Source organism: Ciconia boyciana, chromosome 6, assembly GCF_034638445.1.
Source record: "Ciconia boyciana chromosome 6, ASM3463844v1, whole genome shotgun sequence".
Lineage (NCBI taxonomy): Eukaryota > Metazoa > Chordata > Aves > Ciconiiformes > Ciconiidae > Ciconia > Ciconia boyciana.
In genome coordinates this window covers 22,747,756-22,773,799 of record NC_132939.1, presented here as the reverse complement: position 1 = coordinate 22,773,799, position 26,044 = coordinate 22,747,756, and the positions used below count along the sequence as shown (strand labels likewise).

General features: G+C 41.5%; 1 protein-coding gene across 12 annotated transcripts in view; it reads right to left on the bottom strand.

Annotated features, from left to right (window-relative positions):
• Positions 1-26,044, bottom strand: part of LDLRAD3 (low density lipoprotein receptor class A domain containing 3) — a 131,553-nt gene that overhangs the window by 38,565 nt on the left and 66,944 nt on the right. For 11 of the 12 annotated variants that reach the window (XR_012043079.1, XM_072865283.1, XM_072865277.1 and 8 more), the window contains 2 exons: positions 21,996-22,121; positions 19,073-19,207 (listed from right to left, as the gene is read on the bottom strand). Coding sequence is in view for 11 of the 12 variants with exons in the window: in XM_072865283.1 (XP_072721384.1) it covers positions 19,073-19,207; positions 21,996-22,121 (261 nt within the window). In the remaining variant the exon portion in view is untranslated. The remainder of the gene's footprint in view (positions 1-19,072; positions 19,208-21,995; positions 22,122-26,044) is intronic. The other variant, XM_072865278.1, reaches the window with a different exon arrangement.

Here is a 26,044-nt window from a genome sequence, read left to right as displayed (position 1 = left end):
ACATGAAAAGCTAAAAGGAATTTATTTTCACAGAAGGATGGGACAAGTTTGTGTATGTTATTTCCAAAAGCATTTGACAGCGTTCACAAAAAGTAATTTTGGCACCACATACCATACATTGCAGCTTCATGGAAGTACACTGTTCTCTCAGTGCAAATAAATCCTCCCATGCCCATCACCTGTCCCCACCAGCTCCTGCTTGTAACCGACTCCCACCCACAAAGCAGACTTTAACAAGGCTTCTCTTCTACTTTTTTGGTAGGTGAACAACCCGACGTGGGAACTCCCAGAGCTGCCCTCCAGCCAGGAGAGCTTCAGGCAGTGGGGTGCTCCATGGGATCTTCTCCTTTACATCCTGTGTTGTGCTAGACAAAACTAGGGATCCAATACTAATTTTTTTTTCTTTTAACCAGACAGCCGGAAGTGCTTGCTCTTAAAGCATATTCCTTTCCACACATTTTCAACAGGAGCACGGCCTCACACAACTTTTCTTTAGGAAAGCCAGCAATTACATAGCAGTAATCCACCAAGCCTCAGTGTGATGCATACAATGCAATGTGGGACACTGTCTCATCTGGCAAATACCACTGTCAGACAGTCAGATTTGTTTGTTTTATATCATCAAGATGTTTTAGAGTCTTAAAGATTAATTATAAATCAAAGCAACATGACTCTCTTTCAACAGAACAGATAGCTCTGCCTAGCTTTTGCAGGATGCATCCCATGCAGTGCTCTAGATAGACACTTATTCTCATGGCAACTGCTCAAGTTAAAAAAAAAAACAACAACAAAACAACCAAGCACATTTACATAATGAGACTGTGAGATAAACTCCTGGAAACCAAGAATGTCAAAGTTAATAGTCAGCTCTTTGTCAATGCTAATGATGTGCATACTTGTGTGCATGTGAGTGGGCAACAATCATCTGCAAAATGAAAAAACTGCATTAGCATTAAACTTTGAACTTTGTGTCTTGCTTGGGTTGCAGATTTAATTACTTTTTAATACAGGCTTCTCGTCCATTTTCTGAAAAGCAAAAAAAATAGAGGGTTATGAAAAATGAAACATATCCACAGAACTTTATTGCTTTAGGCAAGTAATTATTTTTAAGCTGTTTTAATGTTTTGAAAGCTTTGTCTCGAGTAATCAAACACCACTTTAAGGAAGCTGTTCATGATATTTATGAATGCAATTGCTACAGCAATTTAGTCTCAAGCTATTATCTCATTGGGTCTCATGAGTCAAACACAGGATTAGGGTAAATGAGCTTCCTGAGATGCCTGTGACAGTGTGAAGAGCTGAAGAAGAAAAAAGCTACTGCAAACAGGAGAAACAGGAATTTAGCAGGTTAAGTGCCTACTTTTATCAGGAACACTGCTGCACCACCATGCTAGAAGATTCCGCAATATTCAAGGCTTCATCTCAGATGAAAACACAAGGTCCTGACTGAAATACAGTCCTGTATTTCAAGTTTCAATACCTGATTTGCAGTTTACTTGGCATTTTTCGCAGGACTCAAATTACAACTTACCTTAGTCTGTGCACCACCACCCACAATACAATTCCTCTGGAAAGGTACCTAAAACCAGAACTACTACCACCACATCACTAAGTGTTCATGGAGAGCAAAGCAGTTTATCTGTGCAAGCTCTTAGAACTCTCACTTTGCCTTCTGGACTTCTCTGAACATGTCTCTTCTGAGTAAGCTGTTGTAATTAATCCGGCTTTCGCTAGTTTGCAAGGAAAAACTGAAGGTAGGATACACCTAACAAGAACACAGACTGAACGACCTGAGCTCTGGAAGCCTATATGAAGCATTTAAAAAATGTATATTTATATGCAACATGGCAAAAGATACAGTGATAGGTTGCATGAGAACTGATGGTGAATCTGTAGAGTGGGAAGTTCACTCTGTCCCAAAGGAACGAGCACTACGTTAACACTAAGGACTCCTGCTGCCGTGACAGCTCTCCCTCAATGAACCAAACCTGTGCTTTGTTTAAAGCACACTTGGACAGAGCAGAGGTGGGATCGTAATTCATAATAGTAAATGCTTTTTAACGACAATAGACAGGAGTTTCATCCTTGCAAGGAATGAACGTTTGTAACCTTAGCTAAGCACGTGAAACAAAAGGCAGCAGCTTTCTCCAGGGCTGACAGAACATATGGCTAAGATGCAGCATGAAATCAAGAGGGAAAAGACAGGTCAACACCCTCTTCTGAAAATGCATTCACTCGCAGCTTGAAGACATTCCTCACTCACTCTTTCCTGCCTCAGAACAGCCCCCTCCCAACCCGCCTTTAGACTGCACGGTGATAAAGGGCCACATCTCCCACTTACATGTACTTTCCACTTTTCCCACTACTGCTTCTCCACCAACAGAACCAAAACCACATCAGCCAAACAGCGGTTTTACCAACAGGCCATTTACCATCAGAGGTGAAAAACTGCCCTGGGGAAGGGTGACACCAAATCACCAAGCTTGCAGGGCCCAGCAGAAAAGCCCAGAGCTGCTCATGTCACTGAGACACGCTGTTCAACAGGCAGCATCCCTTTCAGATTCACCAGAAAGTGCCAAATGAGCTGGTGTGAGGACACCAGAGCATTTTCCTCAATTAAAGAGAGAACAGACTGCCTTCAGAATTACCAATACAAGCAATAATCTCTCCTTTTTGTGATGTACAATAGCCAACGTACTCACTCATTTCAGCAGAGCACCCCCGACTCAGCAAACGAAGGCCACGGAACAACCACCTGCACTTCAAGGCACTCTGCTTGAAGGGCAAAGGAAAGGTTTTTCACCAACAGCTGTGAGACAGGGAACTGGTGTAGCACTACCAGTGAACAAATATGAGATGGAGCAATGCACGACAGAATGAAAATACCTTTTAACAAGCAGCAGCAACAATTGGAAGTTTTAAGAGATACTGGGGTGGTGGGAGAAAGAAAAAGGGGGACTCTCACAGACTTCACTATTTTGGCCGAAGAGATCCCCCGTTTCCATCTCACTGAACTCCCTCTGACAGCTTCTGATGTCTGCACACTTACAGATGCAGAATTTTCTGCCTGATGTTCCAGCAGATTCTTCCAGCAATAGATTTTAATGAAGAGAAACATGTCAGCTGTATAGAGATGAAACAAAGTGGTGTAGAGAACTGAGGGCTGAAGGTGGCAGGCACAGCACCCACGGCTGAGCTCTGGATGGGGCTTGTACTGCCTGTGCCCACCCCACCCTCTCGGCAGGTTATGCTTTTTTCTTTGGGCCATGTACATATGCAGCACATCAAAGTGTTCCACTCCAGTAAAGCATATAAGCCTTCCCTCAAGCCTTCTCCCTCCCTCTTCCTATATAAAAGGCTTCTCAATGTGGTAACAACTCTTCTCAACACTTTCAAATCTGGCTTGTGGGCCTATCTGCAAAAACCTCATCTCATCTGATGAGATGTCCTGAAAGCAAAAAATGTCATCAGGTAGCTTACAGTTCTTGAGAATATGCACAGCTGAAGGAATTGTAGAAATGTCACTTTGAAGTCTCATCATGGAAAATATCTTTAAAATATATTACGGCACAAAAAAGCCTAGAACACTTTCCAAGCTAATTCAGGTACTTTACATTGTTCTTAAGCAGGATAAATACTCTGAAGTTGCACATAAACTGCTCTGCAAAAGGAAATGCCAGAGAAAGCAGTATATATAATGCTCTGAAGAACAAGGTCCCTCAAGTTGTATTGCCCTTTTTCTATACACTCATGTTTATAAAATTACATTAATTATATCCAGGTTTGAAATGGAAACAAACAAGTCAGTAAGCGGACAGATTTAAGTATGTGGAAAGCTGTGAGAGGTGCTGTTTCAAAGCAGTAAAAAACACACAACTTATTTTTTTCTTCTTCTTCTACCCTCCCAAGGAAGGTTTCCTCCTAACCAGATCTGTTTTCTGGACATTTCACGCAATACTTGGCAAGTAAAACATGTTTCTGCTTCCTGAAATCATTTTCATGCAGCTTGAAAGTGCCTAAGAAAACAGATGCTGTCGAGCACTTGCTGAGGCTGCAGCAGAGCTGCCTTTCACTCGCAGCAGCCAGACACCTGGCACAGTCCTCCCCGCCCCGCAGAGGGGCCTGGCCACTCCCTGGGCCAGGCTTGGGACAAGGGCCTGGACCCTGCTCCCCACCCTGCTCTTCAGGGCATCTCCATGCTGGCCACTGGGAACCAGATCCTGCCCAAGGGGACAAGCAAAACGGGAAGGGGGAAACCCCCAAGCTTTTCCCCCCAGGCCCACAGATACACTTTCAGCCTGAAACACTAAATGTAAACTATGTAGGGCAGAAGAAGGGTTTAAAAATTGAGATCCAGCAAAACCAGTAATAGGTAATAAATTCAGCTTGACCAAGGATGGATTCATGCGATTTACCAGTCACTGACTCTGTGAGAACCAACCTCAGTCACTTCCATCCATGGAGAGAGACACTAGTGCCAAGAAAAATGAAAGAGTATCCTTATTTGATCGTTGTTTTGAGTTCCAGAGAAAAAAAAAAAAGCCCAAACAGTATAATAAATAATAATAAAAAAAAGAAGTTATAACATCTGCATCCCTCCTGTACTCCTCTGAAATGAAGCACCTATGCAAACACATGAGACCTGGGGGGAAAAAAGCCTGCAACAGATAAAATGCAGAGGACAGAAGGGGACCAGGCCAGGTTGAACCACACACAAAATATTAACAGAAAGGTTGACGTTTAATGAAGCCATAGAGCAGTAGTTTAAGTTCCTAATGACAGAATGGGCCTAAATTCAGCTTGATCTGGAAAGGAAACAAGCCAGAAGACAAGCTCAGCACTACATGATCCTACCTCAGGACAAGCAGAATCTTCTTTCAAGAGAGTTATTTAGCAAGACTCAGCAACAACTGGTCCACAAGATCTTCATTAAAAAACGCAGACAGGATGGAGTGTTCATTAAATGCAGGGCGCACATTCACTGTACAGTTCACAGAAAGAGCAGAAGCAGCCCAGTGTAGGGCAGAGCTCTCTAATCTCAACATTAGTCTTCACCCACAACAGCTGACATAAATCCACTCCCCTATTTGGGAAATCAAAGAATTAGAGAGTTTGTTCTGCATGCAAAACAGAAAGGAAAGGTAAAGGGTAGAGTCATTCTGTACCCGCAATAGGTGACCTGCATTACAGGCTTGTAAAGGCCCAGAAACCAGGTAGGGAATATAATACTTGAAGAGTTTTACTTAGCTTTAGAGCAGAGGTGAAGTTGGAAAAGGAAAACTTGTGAGAACTGCAGGTACAATAATCACCCAAGAACAGTAAGGAAATCCTCATGACTTAAGGCCTTGAAACCTACACTGAACAAAGCATGACAGAGTGGTGCTGCACAGGGAAAACTGAATTGCCAAGCAGTGGAGATCCTCTTTGAAGCCTCTAACAAGGAAGGAAGTGAAAATAAAGTCTGTGTGATATCTGCTCAAGTCAGTGTTCTTGCAAGCAGGGAGGAGTTTTGCTTGTGTTGTTTTCTCTGGTGCTTCATTATTTACCTCCTTTAAAAAAATATTGACTTTACACAAGAAGGGTGATCTTTTCAATATGCCTAAGGGCAGAGAACCTACTAAAAGTTGACCTTACTTGTGCATCTGAACAGACACTTTGGGAAAAAATACACCATCACAGTTTTTTGGCTTTCTTGTTGGGACATAGCCACAGCATACACAAGAGACACACGTTCCTTTCTCAACATGAAAAGGGCAGAGGTGCGCAGCACCCTCTTCATTTCCCTGGCGCTCTCACTGCGTAGTAAAAGAAGAAGGGAAAAGGGTATGGAAAAGAAAAGAGAGAAAAAGGAAAAAGCTAAAGAAGGCTCTTCTAACTGCCAGGAGAAGAGACAGAACATGTTGCGATTGCAATTCCAAAGGCAACTGCCATAAGAGTAATATAACAGTTTTGGAGAGGCAGTCCTGTCACCCCTGGAAAGGAAGGAATTGAAAACTGATTTCCCCCCCCCCCCCTCCCCTATCTCCTCAGTCAGCTCTCAAAACTGAAAAGCTTGGGGAAGAGCACTGCAGAGAACTCCACCCTGTTGCAAATGACAAAGACTTGTGGTTGAAAAGCATCAAAACCCAGGGGAGATTTTTCTCTGAAGCACCATTCACAGATCTCACAGCAGTGAGGAATGCTTTGAGATAACTGCTGTCGGCAGCCTGCCCTCAAGCCAGCTACAAAGGCTTCTTCTCCCTCCTCTCCTTTAATATATGAGTGGGCAACTTTAACTAGTGCACTTCCTGCTCTGCACACCAACTGCTGCAATGTTGCATTTGCTGCCACATGCTGTGCATGGCAGGGGGCTGGCCAAATGGTCGCTCCCAGCTCACACTCCAGAAGTGGATTATTAACCCAGTTCCTGTGGAAACTTCCTCCTCTAGCAGATGTTTAATGCAGTAACTTCTTTCAAGACCCCCTCCTTCCACTGCAAGGGCTTGATTCTAGTGTCCAATGGGAACGCGCTACAGCCAACACGCACACCTCAAGTCAAAAGCATCAGGAGACTGCTCCCACCTAGCAAACCACAGGCAGGGAACTGCTAGCAGCGTCAGAGAAACTTGTGACATACATTATAAATCATGGCCATAAAATATAAGCAGTACAAATCATGTGGTAAAATAGGCTGAAAGAAAATTCCTGCTCTAACAGCTTTAGCACAACCAGAGCAGAAATTGACTCCTTTTCTCACCTGATTGTGACTTGCAGGCACCATTAAACTTGTAATATTAAATCTCTGCTGAAATTATAATCAAGAAACACACATTTGCTATGAATACTGCCAACTGGCAATGTTCCCGTAGAGGGCCACTGTGTGGCACTTGTATCACAGAGGAGAGATGTGGTCCATCTCAGAGAGCTGGATCGAACCTAAAGGAATGTATGCCCAGTTTTCTCAGGGAGATGTATGGTTTCTCCTGCATGTGGGTTTTGGGGTTTTTTTTGTATTTGTTTGTGTGTTTTAAGCCTAGACCACTCGCTGCCCCTCCAGGATGACACTAAAATATGAGAACAATGATTGAGTAGGAAAGATTTACCTGAATAGGGCAACAAAACTTTGTCGTATTTTAACTGTAGGTAGTGGATTAAAGTCTGACTATGGCTTAATGTATAGTTACTCTTGTCTGATACCTCCGGAAAAGCCAAAACCAAACATGTGAAGAAAGAGCACAATACAAAAACTGAAGAGAGAAAGAAACCAGCAAGCAAACAAACAACAGGAACAAGTGAGGAAAGGCCCCTGATGGCTTACAGGAAAGAAGGCAATAAAAACAACAGGGGGAAGGACAAATTTGACTTAATTTCTTTACAAACAAAAACTTAATAAACTGCTTGAAGAATTTTTCCAACAAGAGGAAGTAGAGAATACGGTGAGGGTGAAATGATGAATGAAAGAGCACAGGAACAGGTTCAGTATGTTTTCTCTACTCCATATTTACACTAGGCTTTCTTGGAAAGACTGACCATATTACTGATGTGCAGATAAGAAAGGCACAGACCAAAAGCATTCCTGTACCTTCCTGGGAAATTAATTATTTGAAGGTTAACTCATTTCACAGTGTTCTTCCATGTTGCTTGGTTTCCACCTCAGATGGGCCATATAGCTTGCAAAGGCATCATGCTGCAATCTCTCTCCAGTATGCAAGCTCACGATACCACTTTTGCAAGTTTCCTCAGGCACCTCCAGGCAGCCAGCGCCCCTTCACATACAGAGTCTTGAATTACATCCAGCTTGGCCAGGAAGGTTATCTCTGGATATTTTGTTGCAATTATCAGTCATGACTAGAATCTGATCTCATATGGCTGCCAACTAATCATCAGCTCTCTGGGATTTATGTATCAAGAGGTGGTGGAAAAGGCAGTCTGGAAAACAAGGGAGAGACCAGCAGTGGCTTCTGCAAACACTCACTGATTCAATCACACTTGTGCTGCGGTCTCAATGGAAAGAGCAAGAATTTGGGCTCAGGAATGTAAACCTTGGCAGCTGAGTCATCACAAAACTGATCATGTGTGCGTAAGCAGAAGGTTACCACCATCTCAGTCTTAATTATACGAGCTGTCTCCCACACAATAGCAAATAACAAGACTATGGCCAAGCGATCCTTTCATCAAACAAAATTAAAAAAAAAAATTGAAGTAGGAGCATGACTTAAGCCCCTAACTATGATCTCCACCCCCTATTTGCAAGCCAAGCTCTGCTCACTACCACCATGTCTCAGTTTTATCGCAACAGCTACTTCAGTCCTCTCATACCTACTGCAGCCACCCTGCTGTCTGAGCCCATCTCTGAAGAACCTCTCTATCTAACTGATCACCAACATACCTGTTCCAACCTGGTCAGGCAAATTTGGCTTTAATAGCAAGCAAAAACGACAGAAAAAATTCAGCCTGAATTTGTTAGCTTTTGAACAGAACATATGGTCTTCTCATCCGCCTTTTCCTGGTTGATCACAGTTGTCCAGTTATTAAACAAGGGTATAACTTCCTCCACAGCACTGCTTTCCTGAAGTCACGTGCTTATTGTTTTCTGCTTCTAGAGTATGAAAAAAGAAAATTAAACTTGACAGCAAGTTAGTCACCGTAAGGACGCTCTCTTTCCCGTACAATATTCCTACAGCTATGGGTTCTTACAAGCGTCAGCGCCAAATACCTTGCAGAGCTTCCATTTAATTGCTCATAATGATCCCTTTCCCTCAGGCCAAGTCCAAACCTCCTCCTTGCAAACCAGTCAGCAAGGCTGCAGCCACCATGGACTTCAAAGTTAACTGGCACAATAGTTCAAGTTTTAGTTCAGAAAACCTTTCTCAAAGAAAACTCTCAGCTCTAGAACTTGTTCTGTAGAAGGACAGTCCTAAGTCTTCTCTTGTAGAGGGTAAATCATGAGCACCATTTGCCATGGAAAAACCAGTCTCAAAAAGTCTAAAAGCGTTTTCCTGGACAGCCATCACTAAAATGAGGTTGGTGTTTGCTAGGTATTCAGAATGTAGGAGGCAAAGGGAAATTATGATCTCGGAATAAACAGTTGAACAAATGGAACAAGCTAGTTTTTAATTCCCACAGGTTCCCACAGTGTAACACATTTCCTAATCTCTTAACAAAGACACCAGATCCTCAAATTTACTTCCACTTAAGAACTAGTTGGTAATCAATGCATTTACGGTGGTGCAATAATGCTATTAGAATAAATGAAGCCTTGAAAGCTTCTGGCTTTGAAGCCTCGGAGGATGTAATTCAGCACCAATGCCCAGACTCCACAGTGACTGGTTGGTGCACTTCAGGTGACAGGTAATATTCAGAAATGATTCATGATATTTATTTTCTTCAAATGACTTTATAATCTTTCATAAAGCTTTCAAAAGTTAGAAGTTTGGTATCCTTCATATGTAAAAGAGAGATCAGGCATATGACAGCCATTAACCCAAAATGCCTGAGGTAATTTACCACACCAATAGCAGGAAGCATCAGGTACCTCTAGCTGTTGCCACCTCTGTGCTCAGGGCATGTGAACAGGCACCCCCATTGTCCCAACCTTCAGTCATTTTAGTGGAAACACTACTTAACTAATAAGGCATAGGTACAAACAGGACTTCTGCACCCGATCTTTCCCACTCACCAGGTTGCTACCTCCCTTAACAGCCAATACCTACTTTGACATCTGAACTAAATTTAAATAGAGATACTAAAAGCACTTGATGGCACTGTACCCTCCGCACTCCTCCCCCTGTTTGTTCTCCAGGATTTACTGTTTGCATAGACTCTGTATTACAAATAAACAGGAAATTAATTATTCAGCTTCTAATTTCCATTGCATGTTGATGTTTATGTAATTGAAAACCATATAATTGCTTTATGTTTTTAACATCCCTCATAAATATGGATTTTTAACACAATCCTTTAGAGCAAATTAGCACAGAATATCTGGTAACGTGAGATGGGAGCATGAGTTAGTTTGGCAAGCTCAGGGAACAGCACACAGGCTAAAGACTAGCATGATGTCTCTCACCACTTATCCGCTGCAGTGCCTAGCTTTCCAAGGAAGCTTGATCAGACTCTGGGACACACGTTTTAATGCAAGAGCAGCAAAGAAGGGAAAGCTAGAATTGAACAGCCTCATCCTTCACAGATTTACAAGTACTGAAATGCTTGGCTGAGGATGAATCTCAGCTTAATCTAAAGCCTGGCAAGAAACTTTATTTTTTGTGGTAATCCACTTGCTTATCAATTTTCATTTGCTAGTTTTAGATCAGGCAGTATGAAATACCTTTCTCTGGAACCCTGACTGGCAACTTGCTCAGGTTTTAAAAATCACCCTGAAGCAATTTATGCTCCACAGTGAACACAGCACACTGGTATAGCAACTTAAGTGTGACCTGCAATAAAGAAACAAATGCCATTTGCTTCAGCTGAAGAAAGTTAACTTTCCCACTGACCTGGCCGGGACCAGCATTTGGAAGGAGTGGACATTAAGACATAGTAAGGTCTGGTAGACACACTTTGATGTTAATACCACCTCAGTTGTGAGGTATCCCCCTCAACTTCAGTTTTCCATACCCTTATTTCTCCTATAAGATGATGTAAAATCATATTTTCTGTAGGGCAGAGTAAAATTGTAGCTATGCCAGCACAGTGAAACCACTTAGAGAAAAAAAACTAATTACTCTAAGCGAGGATTTCTCAAAATAACAGACACAAACTGCGCAGACCTATTGAGGTCCTGCACACATGGGGTCGCCTACATTTCTGGGGGCAATTCTACATTTCTAGCTGCTCGTCTTCCTACAAGTCAAGTGCATTGCACCAGCAGAGTTTCTAGCTTCAGAGACATCTGGCTGACCTGGAGTCACTGCATTTATTCTTGTTGAGCAGATGTCAGTAAAACTTTTCAACAGACCTTGGTAACCCTGCTCCAGGGGACTGTCTACACTAAAAACATGCTGCTTTAGGTCAATTACATAATTGATTATGTATTAAACTGCTACAACATCTGAATAGAGACACTTTTACACCTGGTCATGTTGGCTTTGCTTGTGGCTTTACATTTGAGTATGAGCACACATACGAGCTTTGACAGAGCTCACCATGTCACAAATTACTCCCAGATACAACTGAAGTTCTGAAAAGATGCAGATTTTAACCATGTGCAAAACTAGTTTCAGCTGGGGACAGAGTTGCAGCCTGACATTTTAGGAGCCACATCTTCCAACTTTACTGCTGGCAGCTGCAGGGGGAAGAAGCAAAACAAAAATAAAAAACCTACACGAAGTCTGACACACAGGATGCTGGGATCTGTTTCTCCTGCTCACACAGGTCTGAGCAGCAAAACTGGTCTTCTGTTCAATTCCACTGCTGCACAAAGAGAGCAGCCCAACTCCTAAAGAGCAAGAAAGGAAAACTCTTGTGCTCTCTGCTCAAGTCCTTGTGCAGACTGATGAATGTAGTAAGCTTCCTCAATAGTTCACCTTGGGAAATCATTTCTAACTAGTGGTTACAGACACAACAATGCCAGGCCAAGATTTGCGAAGGCACTGAAGCATAAATTAACCTCAGAGTTTTTGCTGCCCTGGTTAATGCAGGCAGGTCTCAAAGCTAGATGCAGGCTGAAGCATTATCACTTAGCTAAGATTAATGTTAATAATCAGGCTAAAGAACAAGGTTTGCCATTTGACTGAAACTGCAGGGCTGACGGGCCAGCCCTGGCAGGAGAGCCATGCAGACCAGCTCCCAGCTGGGCTTGGAAGTAGAATTACAGGTTGGGGCAGGCTGGTCTGATGAATGAGGGTTAGGACTAGAAACAGAAGAGACAGCCAAGCTAACTCCCACTCTGCTAGTGAGAGCTTCTCTTCAGTATTTAACCTAGGAAACCTTTGCTGTGGCTCCTCCCTGACATGTGTTTGCTATGACAACTACCATTGTCCAACAAAAAACAGGTTGTCCCAGTACTGAAATTGTGCTAACAAAAATTAAAGTTTTATATTAATGCTATAATCCTTTTCTACAATAACCGCAGAAAAAGCACTTGGTCACCTTACCTGGAATTGATTTTATTTTACAGCAAGTGAAAGATTAACATCTGTGCCTTTTATTTGGATTCCCTCCATTGACAGCAAAAAGACTGGGGGCTGGTACCTACAGTCCAGCAACAGGAGCCTTCTGCACAATTAAATGACACCGACATCTATGAAAAGTTAATGCAATTCAGCAGCCAGGACATGGCGTGACATGCCAATACATATGGTATATTTCAAACATCTACATGCTGTTAAAAACTTGTGGAAAATGTATTTGAAAGGAATTGATTTTTATTAATGAGAGCTCAAGAGAGAATTTAATTAGCCTCAAGAACAATGGGAAAAAACAATGTCCTTTATTTTCAACTTGTCTTCCTTTAGTGTGACATTTTATCACCTGTTTTTGAAGTTTTGAAGCACAGGCAAAGAAACCGGATATTCATGTCATCACCTTTTTCTGGAACTGTTAGGCATAAATGCCACAAAGTGAAGGTAAAAATATCTGTACACAATTGTTAAGAGCTCATATTTCATTTCTGCATAGGTGAGGAAAAAAACATGCCATTTACAGTCTCAATTCGCAGCTCCCCTCACCAGCCACTGGCTGAAAGGAAAGTAGCTGATACATGGTTACGACCTGCACATACTGCTTATACTTTTTGTACAGCTTGAGAACTGCAATTTCAGCCCCAGCAACCAAAAAAAAAAAAAAAACCAACCAAAAACAACCAACCTCCATGGGATTACAGCAAGAGTCCAATACGGCACTCTCGTAAGAACGGCACTTCCATCATGGGAGTAAGCTGTGCCTTGAGGGAAGGCTACCATCAGCATCCTGAAGCATATCTGTCTACAGAACAGGCATAATATGAGCTGGAGACACAAAGTCAGTTCCCCGTCCTTACTATCTTCAAGGAATTGCTTTCAGGACAAGGTGATTGTTGCCAGATCCTTTTTTTCTTCCTTTTTTTCCCTGCTAGAGCCGTTGACAAATATGGTGAACCCTCCAGGATACAACACCTTGTCTAAGATTTGACCTGGGTCATAAAACTGATTTTTACACTAGCCACATCATCATCTGCTGATAACTGCTTTGAGCTTCAAGCCATCAAAGGTGGGCTGAACAGGAGATCAGGTGAAGAGGCTGGACACCTCCCAGATCTACAAACACTCTTATAAGTAAGTTTGTTGTCCATTTGAAGACCTGAAGTCATTGCTTGTATATTGCCACATTATAGTTGCTCTTAATAGAATAGCTGCTCTCCAAACAGTGGTAGCCTAACATTTTGGCAGCATGTTTGTTATTATTATGCCAAAATGCTAGGCCAAAGTGTCTGCAGGAGCAACATACTGATCCACAAGACGACTCTTCCTCAGGTACATATGCCTGGTCTGCAACAAAACCAGCACCTTCGCAAGCTGAGAGAGCTGTGAGACACAGCAACACAAATCCACTTGTACCAGCGGCCTGGACCTCTCCCTGAGATCCCCACATCTATTTTACACTACTTTAATTGCAAAGCCTCCATGCACAGTGAAGTAAGAATTCCTCTCTCAGTCCCACTCAGAAGTTACCATGCTTCTGAATGAGTCTGGGACCATCTTACAATAACACCTGTGCTATTATCTGCTGCTCAAATGAAGTGACCAATAATCAATTTTACAAATGACAGACTGGCCTGAGAGGCAGCAGGGACCGTGGAGTCCGCATGCTGTTGAAATAAGTGCACAGATGAACTTACCGGTCATTTGAAATACCAGCACCAACTAATATGGAACTTCTGCCTACTGTAACTCACTTACCTTTTAGTCTCCATGCAGATAGATCAATTTTTTTCTTGACAAGAACCCTCTCAAATAAATAATCTTATGAGGCGAGAAAAAGGGAAAGAAGAGGAAGCCTGGACTTAATCAGGGAATGGAGGAACAGAGGAAAAAAGGAATTCACAACTGAAAAACATTTCCATCTAGCAAGTGTGATAAAACAGGGATATTAGAGAGCTAAATATGCTCAGGCAAAGCCTTCTTTTAATAAAACATTCAGTGACATTTTATTTGTATCCTTCCTTAACTTTCTGCTTCTATTTAGTCTGCCTCTGAGTATTAAATTCCTGCTGTAGGCTAAATCTGGGCTAAACTGATGCACAATAATTTTAAGTTGAGCTTCAGTTTACAGACTGACTCAATAATGAGTCAAAGAGAGACTCACTAAAAGGAAATGTATGCAGCCAGGATCAGACTACAAAGCTTTGGGATGTCTAAATGATACCACAGCATTTGGGAATTTCAGAATTTCAATTTGCCACATGCAAAGGGCTGGTTCCAAGCTCCATACGGAGTGGGATGTTCTGGGAGCTATGTGTGTTTCATAAATTAGGTTTTGTGGTTTTTCATTGGAATTTAGAGTATGTCTGTTCCACTTGGCTGTCAGTTCTAAAACCCACTTTGCATTGCAACTCAGTTGTGCAAACACAAGCAATGGACTATAGTGTTTACCATTACAGCCAGTCCCCTTCCAACTTCATCTCACCTATGCCTAAATCCACAGAAGTTATCATTACAGAATTTATAACTTATTAAAATTAATTTTAATAAGACAACCTTCTGAACTGTTTTCCACTTGTTTGACACAGGGTCAGATTTTTCATTTTTTAATATGCTGCCAGTTTTTATACAAGCAATTTATACATGCCAGAGAGGAAACAGAGACTTCTGACAACTGCATATGCTTCTAAATCTGTTTTAGAATATTGCGGTATATCAAAATCCTAATGCAAATTCAATGAAAAAATATGCAACAATAAAAAAAAGGAGGTATCCGCAGGTGCAACAGTGGACGTTACCAAATACACTGTAGAAACATAGGGCAGGATTCAACTTCAGGACACTTGCAAAACATTTGGTTTATAACTTGACCACAATGGTACTGTTTACTAACAACCGCAGAGCTAGAATTGTAGGAACATTACTGAAGCAAAGAGCCTCTCTCTACAGCACCAGTCAGAGTGAACTTGCAGCAATACAATCCCCTTTCCTAGGCAATGGGGTTAAAGCTAATAAAGGTATTTAGCAAACTTAGAAGGAAATAAAAGGGCCATGAAAGGAAAAGGAGTGTGAATTAAAATATCCAGTATGCTTTTGTTGGTGTTAAAGCTTTCTAGACTAAAAGTACAAAATGGAGGAGAAACTAAAGAAAGAAGCACTGCGAAGACACATTTAGATAAAAAGCAATTAAGAGAATAAATTAAATACAGTCCTGGAGCTGAACAAATTTACATGGTTGTTGAAAAATATTAAGAAGGAGGAATTCCCTTCCAATTGAATGGATGCCTGTCGCAGAGCAGGAAATCCCCTCAACGACAGGCAAGCCCAAGGTGTACACCCAGAGTAGCTGCTGTGAATGATTAGCACTGTCAGTTAATTTGACGCATAGGGAGAGACCTTAAAGTAATAAGAGAAAAAATTGTATGGGAGAGGAACTTTCCTGGATTAAGTATAGATTATATCCATTAAGTATAGAACAGGAGCAGAAATTTCCAGTCACTGCAAGTGTTGTTAAAACTGGAATAATGCCCTAGAAAGAGCAATTCATATATGCAACTCGTGTGCTTAATCCAAGCAGTTATATCTTCCATCCAATCCCAAAACTCAGGCACATACGTTGATGAATACACCACATTCCAGACTAAGGGAAATGTCTGGCTGTACTACTTCAGTGCTGGAAACCGGAGATGACCAAAGTATAGCTGTGGGATTAAAGGAACAGCTCTAAAGTTTACCATGGAAGCTACAAGAGCTACAAATAATTACTATCAGGAATGAGAGCAGAATTATTTGACTTGCTGCTAAATTATCACAATTTAAGTTTTTAAACTGACACTTTCCCCACGACATACAAACCTAAGATGTGCAACACTCAGTTACAAGTGGCAAGGAGAAAGGAAGGCAGGAACGCGTTCTCAAAAATTTGACCTTCCTCCCATTTTCACAACTAAATCCTGGGGCCTCTGTCTCCCTCCCCTCAAATGAATCTGCTCCTAGTTATGACTGAAATTAATCTTTATAAACCCACAGGTTCCGGCTCATCTCAAATTGCAGCATGCTAGCAAAGCTATTATTCATCAAAGACGGCTCATTTTGAAGTGTTGTATGTCAAAGCTGGGTCAACAGGTTTTTCAGTAGGAGGTCACATTCCTGTTTTCCTAGCCTGCAGAGTGACCCTTCTTAATTGAAAGGATCTTTATGCATGGAGGAGTATCTGACACAAACCAAACCGATATGCTACTGGAGTTTACCAGTAATGACAGCAGGATAAAGGAGGCCTTTGAAGTTCATGGAGGAGTAGGAAGAGGTGTTAATTTAAAAAGCTTGTCAGTATACCCAAGAGCAGAAGGAGAGCAAAGTACCAATTAATAATTCATGCTTCTATTCCACATGTTATCATAGTATCTCAAAACAGTTTGCAAACATTGATTAAGTCTCACGACATCCCCCTGAAGCAGACAAGCACAGATGAAGCTCTACTCCTACCAGCCAGGATGTCACTCTGGGAGCATTTCGTTTAGCCGATCTACACCCCCCTCTTCCCCATCTGTTACATGGCGATAATGACACTACCATACAGTGGCTCAGAAGCTTAGTGATTTCTAAATCAACACATTTTGAGACAGAAAAATAGCACACAAGGGCAATCCTGTATGTCAGACTACACTCAATTACACTGAACTAAAGCTACGACGTTCAACACAGTAACATAGCTAGTGGGAAGAAAACCCTCTATCTTGATTTTATAACACCCTACAGATTTGCTTTGCTCTGTCCTTAAGTACCCAGAGCACCTGAATTCTAGTTAATGACCAGGATTCTTGGGTACTATGTTAACACAAAACACATTGTAATTACAGTAATTAGGTCTGCTGTAAAAAAAATTGTGATAAATGAAAGACTGTCCACAGCAGTCTCTAATTCTCAATTAACACAAAGTAGTTGGTGTATTTGGAAGCCAGGACAGACATACCCATAGCTACAAACTCCAGAGGGAATTGACATTTACATTCAGATGGGAAGTTGAGCACATTACACTGTTTAATCCTCGCTTTTAAAGACGAGCATCGTCCACTTACAGGTGGTGAAATGGTAATTCAGGGAGGCTCTGAGCTGCCAAAGGGCAAAGGCAATCACACAGTCCCCACAACCAGCATTTCACTTTGGGAACTCCTCATTCCCAACCCTGTGCTTGGACTTTTTTTTTTTTTTTTTTAATAAAAAAGCCCACAAACCATTGCTTCTCTGGTCCTAATGAGAGAGAGTTCCTTCCTCCTTGTTTGGGGCTCTTCCATGCATAGAATCAGACAGAATCACTTTGCTTAACCCTTTTACTAATCTGACTTTTCCAGAAGGACCAAAGATAAAGACAAAAGTAACAGCTTCATGAAATTCTTCTCCTGAGCCTGACAATCACTTCCAAAAGCAGATTGTCACGACAACAAACAACCTGGAGTCAATCCAGCCAATTAATGTGCAGAGGAAGCAGTCATCCCAACCTTGGAAGAGAACACTGCTGCTTTAAGCTTCAGAAGCCAAAAAAAAAAAAAAACGAAACCCAACAAGAAACCAAGAAACCTTACCACCCACATTAATCTTATTAGGCTGCCTTAGGCCTATAGTGAAAAACAATTCAGCCCTTGGCACAGGGGCAGCAGCAATGGTGCAGCAGCAATACACGCACGCTAGTCCTGTGAAGCCCCTTCCTCCCCACCCCCAGACAGAGGGGAGGGGCAGGCCATACCCTCCTCTCCGAGGCTCTGATCTGAGCAGATCTATGTTCCCAGGCTGCGATGTAGCCCAGCAAGCAGGCGAGTTACCAGGATGACCCCTTCAGCCCTTACATATGGAGTCAAAGGAAAGAGCTCATACGTTAGGCAGAGGAATGGCACAGAAGAGATTGTCACATACCACTGCTATAAACCCTGTTTTGTTGGCCTTGTCATTGAATGATTTCCCTCTTCCCCTGTGAGCTGTCAAGAATATTTATCACCATGTTAAGCTCAGAATTATTTTCTCTTCCACAAAGGACTAAATCACCAGTGAAGCTAGATATTAAAGTCATTCTCCTTCAATTTCCCTAATTTCTTCTTCCTTCATACCCTGCTTTATCTCTCTCCGCGTGTCCTGCTTTCTATAGGCCCAAGCACATCACATCTCCCCTGCAAATATCCACCATCTCCCATTTTTTGCCTGCTCTGATCTCTCAGTACTAACTCAGACATGAAAATGTTTAGCAGTTGATGCCCAGTACACATTGTCTGTTAAGCTCAAGTCATTCATATATAATTCACATTTTATAAAATACTATGGTATTAAGTTACAGAAAACAAAACTGAGGAGCACTAGATGTAGACTTATACCATAAGTTAAAAAGAAAAAAAATGTCAGAGATTGTGTTTTGAGATTCTCACAAGACACAACAATTTTCAAACAAAAATTTTCTTCCCTGTCCTCATCCTTTTCTCTAAATACAGAAACAAGGAAGGGTAGGAATAAATTCTTTCACTGTAGACTTGTCCTGCAGTGAAACATGCCTTTCAGAAAGTAACTAAGCAATAAGGATCTAAAGCTTTAAGCCTACACAGATTTACTCATCTGTAAATAGACAGACTGCTGAACTATTTCAAGCTGAAGTTTTATTATTGATCCTTCTGGGTCCAATCCATCTTTCATAGAAGTCAGTAAATGGATTCCCAGCAACTTCAGTGAGCACTGGATCACAGATTATAAGCACTTCCTGCAAAAGTGCAATTTTACTAATCTGAAAAAGATACCAGTCTTCTGAGCACTGAGAATGAAATGTATGCATGCACACACACTCTACATGTTTCACTCATTATTTGCAGAATTAGGAAACCACAGCTCTAGCCAACGCAGAGCATGCCAACAGAATCATATTTTCTGCTGAGCCTGTTCCGCATTAATTGGAGTTGGTATAAGAGTGCAGAATAGAATAAAAACCCTGTGCCTACCTTGAGGGCTTTCACAGCTTTCTTCATCACTGTTGTCTTGACAGTTATTTTGACTGTCGCACACAAAGCTTTTATCAATGCAAAGACCATTTTTACAGTGGAATCGGGCAGTAGAGCAAAGCAAGGGATTTGCTGCTGTGAAAAGAGAAAGTGAGATCTTTCATTAGAAATTCTCTTACCCAGGCAGTGAAATAGCCATTAAGCAATCAACAACAGGTCACAACTCAACAGTTGGTCAATTCTCTGAATGTGTAGGAGTAACTTGGCAATCAAACCAACCTTGTCTCTCTAAACAGAGAGCTGAAATTTCTAATTCATGCAAGATTCATTACAATTAGCAGAGATTTAGTCCACCCACAGTTGTGATAAGCCTTCTGTTTGCTTTCATGAGAGCCCCTATCACGATCACTGTTCGGTGCTCAGCATTTGCTCACACTGAAGACATATGGAGGGTAGCACTGCCTACCATAAACACTGCCTGTTGCTTCCCATTACAACAAACTCAATTTAGCTCAAGTTTCATATTATAAGACAACAACCCTGGCTGAGAACTGCCAGGTAGTGGTTTATTTACCTCTGCTTCTGTCTTTTTCCACCTTCCCCATTCTCCTCGCTATTTTGAATTGATACAATGGCAATGTTGACAGTTCTCAATTTCTCAGTCTTTGAACTCCTTTTTAAGGGTAATATGCACATTACAGTAGCACCCAGAAAATCCTTTCACATAAGGCCCAGTGTTGCACACAGAGCAAAAACAGAATAGTATTTAAGCAGACTTATTTAGGTAGAGCAGTCTTCTCACCCACACCAAATCCAGCAGTAAATATGCTGTAAGAAGCTATGTCTAGTTTTATTTAAAGCTTCAAGCAGTGGTGTTTTCACCACTTCTCCTAGCAGTTTATGTCACAGCTTCAATGCATCTCACTGTCAAGGAGGTTTCCTTGATATTCATGTTAGTTTTCTCTCTTCTAATTTCATTCCTCTACTCTTAGCTATAGCCCAGCATACATAACTACATAATCCCTCCTTGAACAGTGTTTGCACCCTTCATATACAGCATATCTTACACAGCCTTATCTACCCACAGTCATCACTTAGCTGAGATATGCATAATTTAGCAGGTTTTAATATCTCCTCATAAGTCAACCTCTCTGTCCCTTAATCATTTTTGGCACTCTTCTCTGAACTCCTGCCAGTTTTTTGTAATGAAGTGACTGAAACAGAGTGCAACTTTCCAATTGAAAACCCTAAAAAAGCTGTTTAGATGCCTTGTCTGCTTCAAAGTCCTTCTCTACCACAATAACAAAGGGGATTACAGTTCCCAAATACTAACTGGCTTCCTGTTTTTTATTCTTTAAAGTAAGAGCGGCATTTAAAGAGTCTTTAAAAAAAACCCAAAACATAAAACTTTAAAGTCTGCTGTGCATATAACCTGCAGTATATATCAAAAACACTCCCAATTCCTCCAGCTCCCCAAAAGCACATTTATCAGGAACATGCTAAATCTCCTTTGGTCTGAAACTGCTGCACACTTGCACAGCACATTGATTTTCCAGGTCACTTTAGGGCCTACAGTGTTGTTCCTCTACATAAGCAAAGTAGTGACTAGACACTTGAATATGCTAGAAAATACAAGTGCATGCTTAAAAGGCATAGAGAAATGGGGAGATCAGCAGCATGTTATCATCCGCTGTAAGGTCCTGTTGGAGCTACGCACTACAAGCTCATGAGAAATTACGTCATTCATAACCAACTCCATGAGCTGGTGCATTTTCAGTTGAGACCTGCCACTTGTCAGTCCACCATCTCAAGGATATTCAAAGCACTTCTGTAAAAACTTCTTTCTAGTCCACTTGTTTAAGCATAACCCAAAATAATTTCCTTAGTCTTCAATCTTCTTTCTCTAGCTTCACTTGCTCTGCAGAGGTACGACAGTCCTCCCTGCTACAGTCCTCCCAGGGCCCAAAGCAGACTCTAGGCCAACAACAGATGGCACCTTAAGAGATGTTCATGCTGTGGGAGAAAGCACACAAACAAGAAAGGCAAGTCCTCCAAGAAGCAAACAGTGATAGAACACTGTAAAGATCACCCGTTTTGTAAACTTTGAAAGCTGGTCTGTTGTCCTCCTCCCTGACCTTTAAATGTCATTAAAAGGAAAAACTCAGCGTGCTCCAACAAGAGAATGAGCAAGTATCTGCTGCAAGCTTCAGCCTACAGACCCATGCTTTTACCAGCTCCTGATAACAGCAACAGAGCTGCTGGACTGAATGTAACCTTTCCTTACTGTTATGACATACCCCTGCTAGACTTACAGATACAAATGGATCTATGCAGCCACATGTAGGGGGTTTAGCCCAAGTCAAGTAGTACTTCAGATGATCTCTCTGCTACAATTTCCCTGCAAGCTGCTGAACAGCAGCTCAGGCTAGTGCACTGGCAAATGTCTGACTTTGAGAACCTCCAAATAACCCTTCATTTGCTTTTTTGTTGTTTGAGAACATGTATAAACAGAGAAACCTAAATGTGCTGATGAACAAACAAGTCCTATTCTTCAGTGACAAGAAACAGGCAAATAAAAATTAAACAGTTTTAAGTCATATTTAATATTTGCCCAATTTGAGTTACATTTGAGTACAGAGAATCTGTTCAAAGCAAACATGCAGCTTAAATCTCACTTCAGAGTTACAAAGGGGCTTGAAGTATCATACAGGTCTTATATACAAAACAAGACTGACCTGGACCTTAAAAATAAAAGAGAGACTGTCATTTACAAAGTGGAAAGCACAATGATCATCTGGGTTGTAAATGACAGGGAGAATATTTGACTCAGAAACTAAAGGCTAACAAATACTTTCTTTCTAAGTAGTATTAATTAGTTGAAAGAAAAAGAAGCCCCCTCACTTGCAAGCAGGCTTGCACTTACTGCAGTTTTCCTCATCGCTGCCATCGGGACAGTCCTCGAAGCCGTTGCAGCGGAAGCGGCCAATGATGCAGTGAATCCCGCTAGCACAGGGGAAGAACGTGGCACCGCATTTGGATTTGGCTTTTGCTGGGAGAAGATACAGACAGAAGAGGGCAAAGATGAGGGAAACCATTTACAAAGGTTAGAGATACTTTTGTAGCAGTGCAGGTTAGGGTACTCTAGGCAGTGCTGGTGGCACCAATGTTAGGTGCCTTCCAAGCTCCCTATGGGAGCTGCTTTCAGCTGCTTTAAGTTTTTTTCTGAGATTTCACTTGCTTGGACTGAATTTTTTCCAATTTGTATGATTCCCAGAACTATTGAAACATTCACACTTAAAACAAGTCAAATGACCTCTCAAAACAAATTTAAATTGCTCAACACTTTGGAGTACAAGATTGTAAATTTGGCAAGCAGGAACCCACGTGAATTTGACCAACTTAGAAGCACTGGAGGAAAAATATTAAAATAGAGGGTCATACTTCACAGAAAACAAGACCCACTATCTCCTCTTTGCATGGAAGTCTGTTGTAAATGTCACTGCCCCAGGCATAAGTCCAGGAGACAGACAGCTAAGCAAGTCCTCAGGCAGCAGACAACAACCCTCAGAGGCAAAGGTCTCACTGGACTAGTCATAGCCCCCCCCCAACCTGTAGCTATATGTCATGTTGAGTCCACAAACACGAAATAGTAGCAAAAGTCTAGATTTCGTATGCCACCAAGCTTCTATTGCTTCCTCAGAGAAGCCAAACAGTGAAGAGCCCAATGTAGAGAGAGATAATTAACATGGCAGCAAGTTCAGAGAATCTGGGCTCTCGAGGCAAACTTGGGCAAAGACAGGTGTAAAAAGAATTAGGAAACATCTGGAGACGGAAAGGAGGAATACAGAGATATCAAGCAAGTTAGCGTCTTTGTAAGAATAAGAAACACAAAAGACCTTCATTAAAGTATTTTCAGGCTGCAAAAATCAAACTCAGAAAATGCTATAATTAACACTGCCTTTATTCAGCATGATTTATATAAAATAGGGTGCAAAAGGAGCATGAATTTTATGAATTGTATCTCCTGCTGTACTTCTCTCCATCATCCATTATACAGTTCTTCAGGACAGAAACTACATCTATTTCATAGTACCAGCATAGCTATTCATATAACACTAAATACTAACAATAGCATCAAAATGTGTTTAACAAATGGTTACAGAATCTCATTATGGTCTCAAGTACTTCACATTTTTACTTCATTGCACAGCAACTCTTCACAGCAAGAAGAGAACACTGCCCTCAGCTAAAGTGATGCAGATGCTTCTACCACGATGCTCAAGGCAAACACCAGTTAAGTCTTGTGGTATCACCAGCCTAGAACAAAGCAACACCCAAAGTAAAAAAAAAAACAATTTAACAAGACATGGTTAGATTTTTTTTCTCCCTTTTGCTTTTTCAAATTAGCACATGACACAATGGACCACATCACAGAACTCTGAACTCTTCAGCAAGTCCACTCTAAAAGCAAAGCCAGTCACTGTGGGAAGAGCATGCTGGTAACTGCAGGAAAGTGTGTGCGGTGCAACGTGAACATATGCTAATACCATGCACAGACCATTGATGGAAGAACACCAGAAAAGAAGCTAGCTCCATAACTTGTGGGCCTTTTGAGTACAAGTTTCCTACTCCCACACCAAATCTACAAGATGCGTTTACAACTCCCAGCTTTTGAAAGGTGACAGCTCTGGAGATCACAGTGACAGGCAGTCTTTTTATGTAGCCATATGGCACATCAATACTCCAACCTGAGCAGTTTTATAAGGCCAGGACAAGGTCAGGGACAACCGGAGTACGGACAAAAAAAAAGCATATCTAATAGGGACAAACAGCTTCAGCATTAATTTGGAAGGAATTCTGTCTTCCATGGTCGAAAACTAAGTGCAGCTGTAGCAAAGCCTTCTTCCATCACTCAGCAGAGTGCATATAAACTGTTTTAAACCACAGCTACAGTTAACTCTCACTTGATTTAGTGTCCTACAAAAGCAAATTCCTGCAGTTCCTCTCTTACATGTTTTTATTATACCAGTAGTTTTCAGTTAAAATTATGAAGTGTAAAATAGGATGTATCACTGAATTTCACATATTCAACTATCACTTTTTCTGAAGAGTATCCAAGGTCCACTTGGGGGGAAAAAAGTGAACCATTACTTCATAGAAAAACAGGTGATAAATTACCCTGAAGTAGCTGCCCTGCTTAACACCACTGGCAATGGAAAACCCTCAGCCACGACATCTGAGCCCCTGCAATTCTTCACACACCTTCAAAGAGCAACTTCTGTGTTAGAGTTTTGAGGCAGACTGATCTCAGCTAAATAATTCAGTAACCACAAGGTTTGAGGCAGTACCATACTCCCAGTCTTTAAACAAAAGCAGCAAAACAAACACCTCAGCAACAGATTCCCAGACCATCACTGAAGCAAGCAGTCTGTATTAATATTTGACCAATATTCAGCATGCTAACCAGCCAGCCAAGCTGCTGCTGCTGGTAATAACACACGTATGTGAAGAGGTGCCCAATGCTTCACACATTATGCTTTTGTTGTTGTTTTTCTTTTTCTAAAAGCTAACATCTTTTCAAAACCATGAAGTGCATTTACATGATGACCAAACCAAATGACTGCCTCTGGACAGCTTCCTTTTTTAGAGATGTATTTTGAGCCAGAACAGTTCCAAGAAGAGGAGAGGGAGAAGAAAAAAGAAAAGGGGAAAGCAACTGTGGTTTTGCCTGTTAACATTTACTGGATCCCATTTCTTCAAGCAGGTTTACTTCAGTCATTTGGGGCCTGAATTCAGAGGCTATCAACTTTGTGGCAAATCATATTCAGAGATGCCCTTTGCTATTTCTGAAAATCCTGCCAAATTAAGGCTTCAAAATTATTTACTTCTAAAATTTCTAATATGGACCATCTCTTACTCTTACAGCCTTACTCTTCCAGACAGACTTCAGACCGAGAATCGTCAAAACCTGAGCCTCTGGCCCTCTGAAGAGCAGAAGTGCATGTGCCTGCACTTTCCTGACCAGAGCTACAAGCAGTGGCGAATGCTGCAGGAGCTCCGTTTCAGGTACGACAGATACACATCACAGCAACCTCAGCTGTCCTGGCCCCTAAGGCAAGAAGGCCCAAAGCACATCTGGTGCATTACCTTGAGCTACCACAGTGAAGCCATAAGCAATATTTCATATTTGACCACATCTGGAGGAAAAAAGTGCTGTAATGACCAGGAACAAAGCCGAGTTTCTGAAAAACACACCCCTTCTGTCCAAAGCATCCTGATACCCAATCAAAGAGAGGGAAAAACCATTCAGGACAATGACTTAATGGAAGTATTACTTAGATAGCTATATAACGTTTAGTTCAACATTCTCTCCCCAGACCTTTTCCTCCTCCTCTTGAAACAGCAGCCAGAGAACAAGAAAATTCTGTTTTAGAATAACTGTTTATTGAAAGAGCACATACTAGTAACCACAGACCAAAAACAAACAAGAAACTAAACACCTTCAAATTCTCTGTTTCCTTTTTACATAGTCCACTGATTATTTTTTTTTTTCAACTCGAGGGAAGAAAAAAACAGCAAACAAAACCCAAATGCAATTGTCCATATTTGCAATCAGCATGATATATACACAAACCAATCCCAATTCAAACTTACATTTACATTAGATACCCCAAAAAGATAAAAGAGCATTTCAAACACTATAGTGATTCGCTAGTCACACAGCTAGCCATTTACTAGACACAAATCTCACCCCCAAACAGAACTGTTTTCCAAGTTCCAATTCCAGACACAAAATGCATTTTTCATATGCTGTGCAGAAATGCAAGAAAAATGAGAAACCAGTAATGGCTTAGTCCAAGCCACGTCCCCCGACTCTGGAGAACTCCACTGGGGAATTTCTGCTTTATTTTCAATTTTACATCCTTCTTGTACTCTGGCACAGTTTTCCCGAGGTTTTCAAGCAAGTGTTGT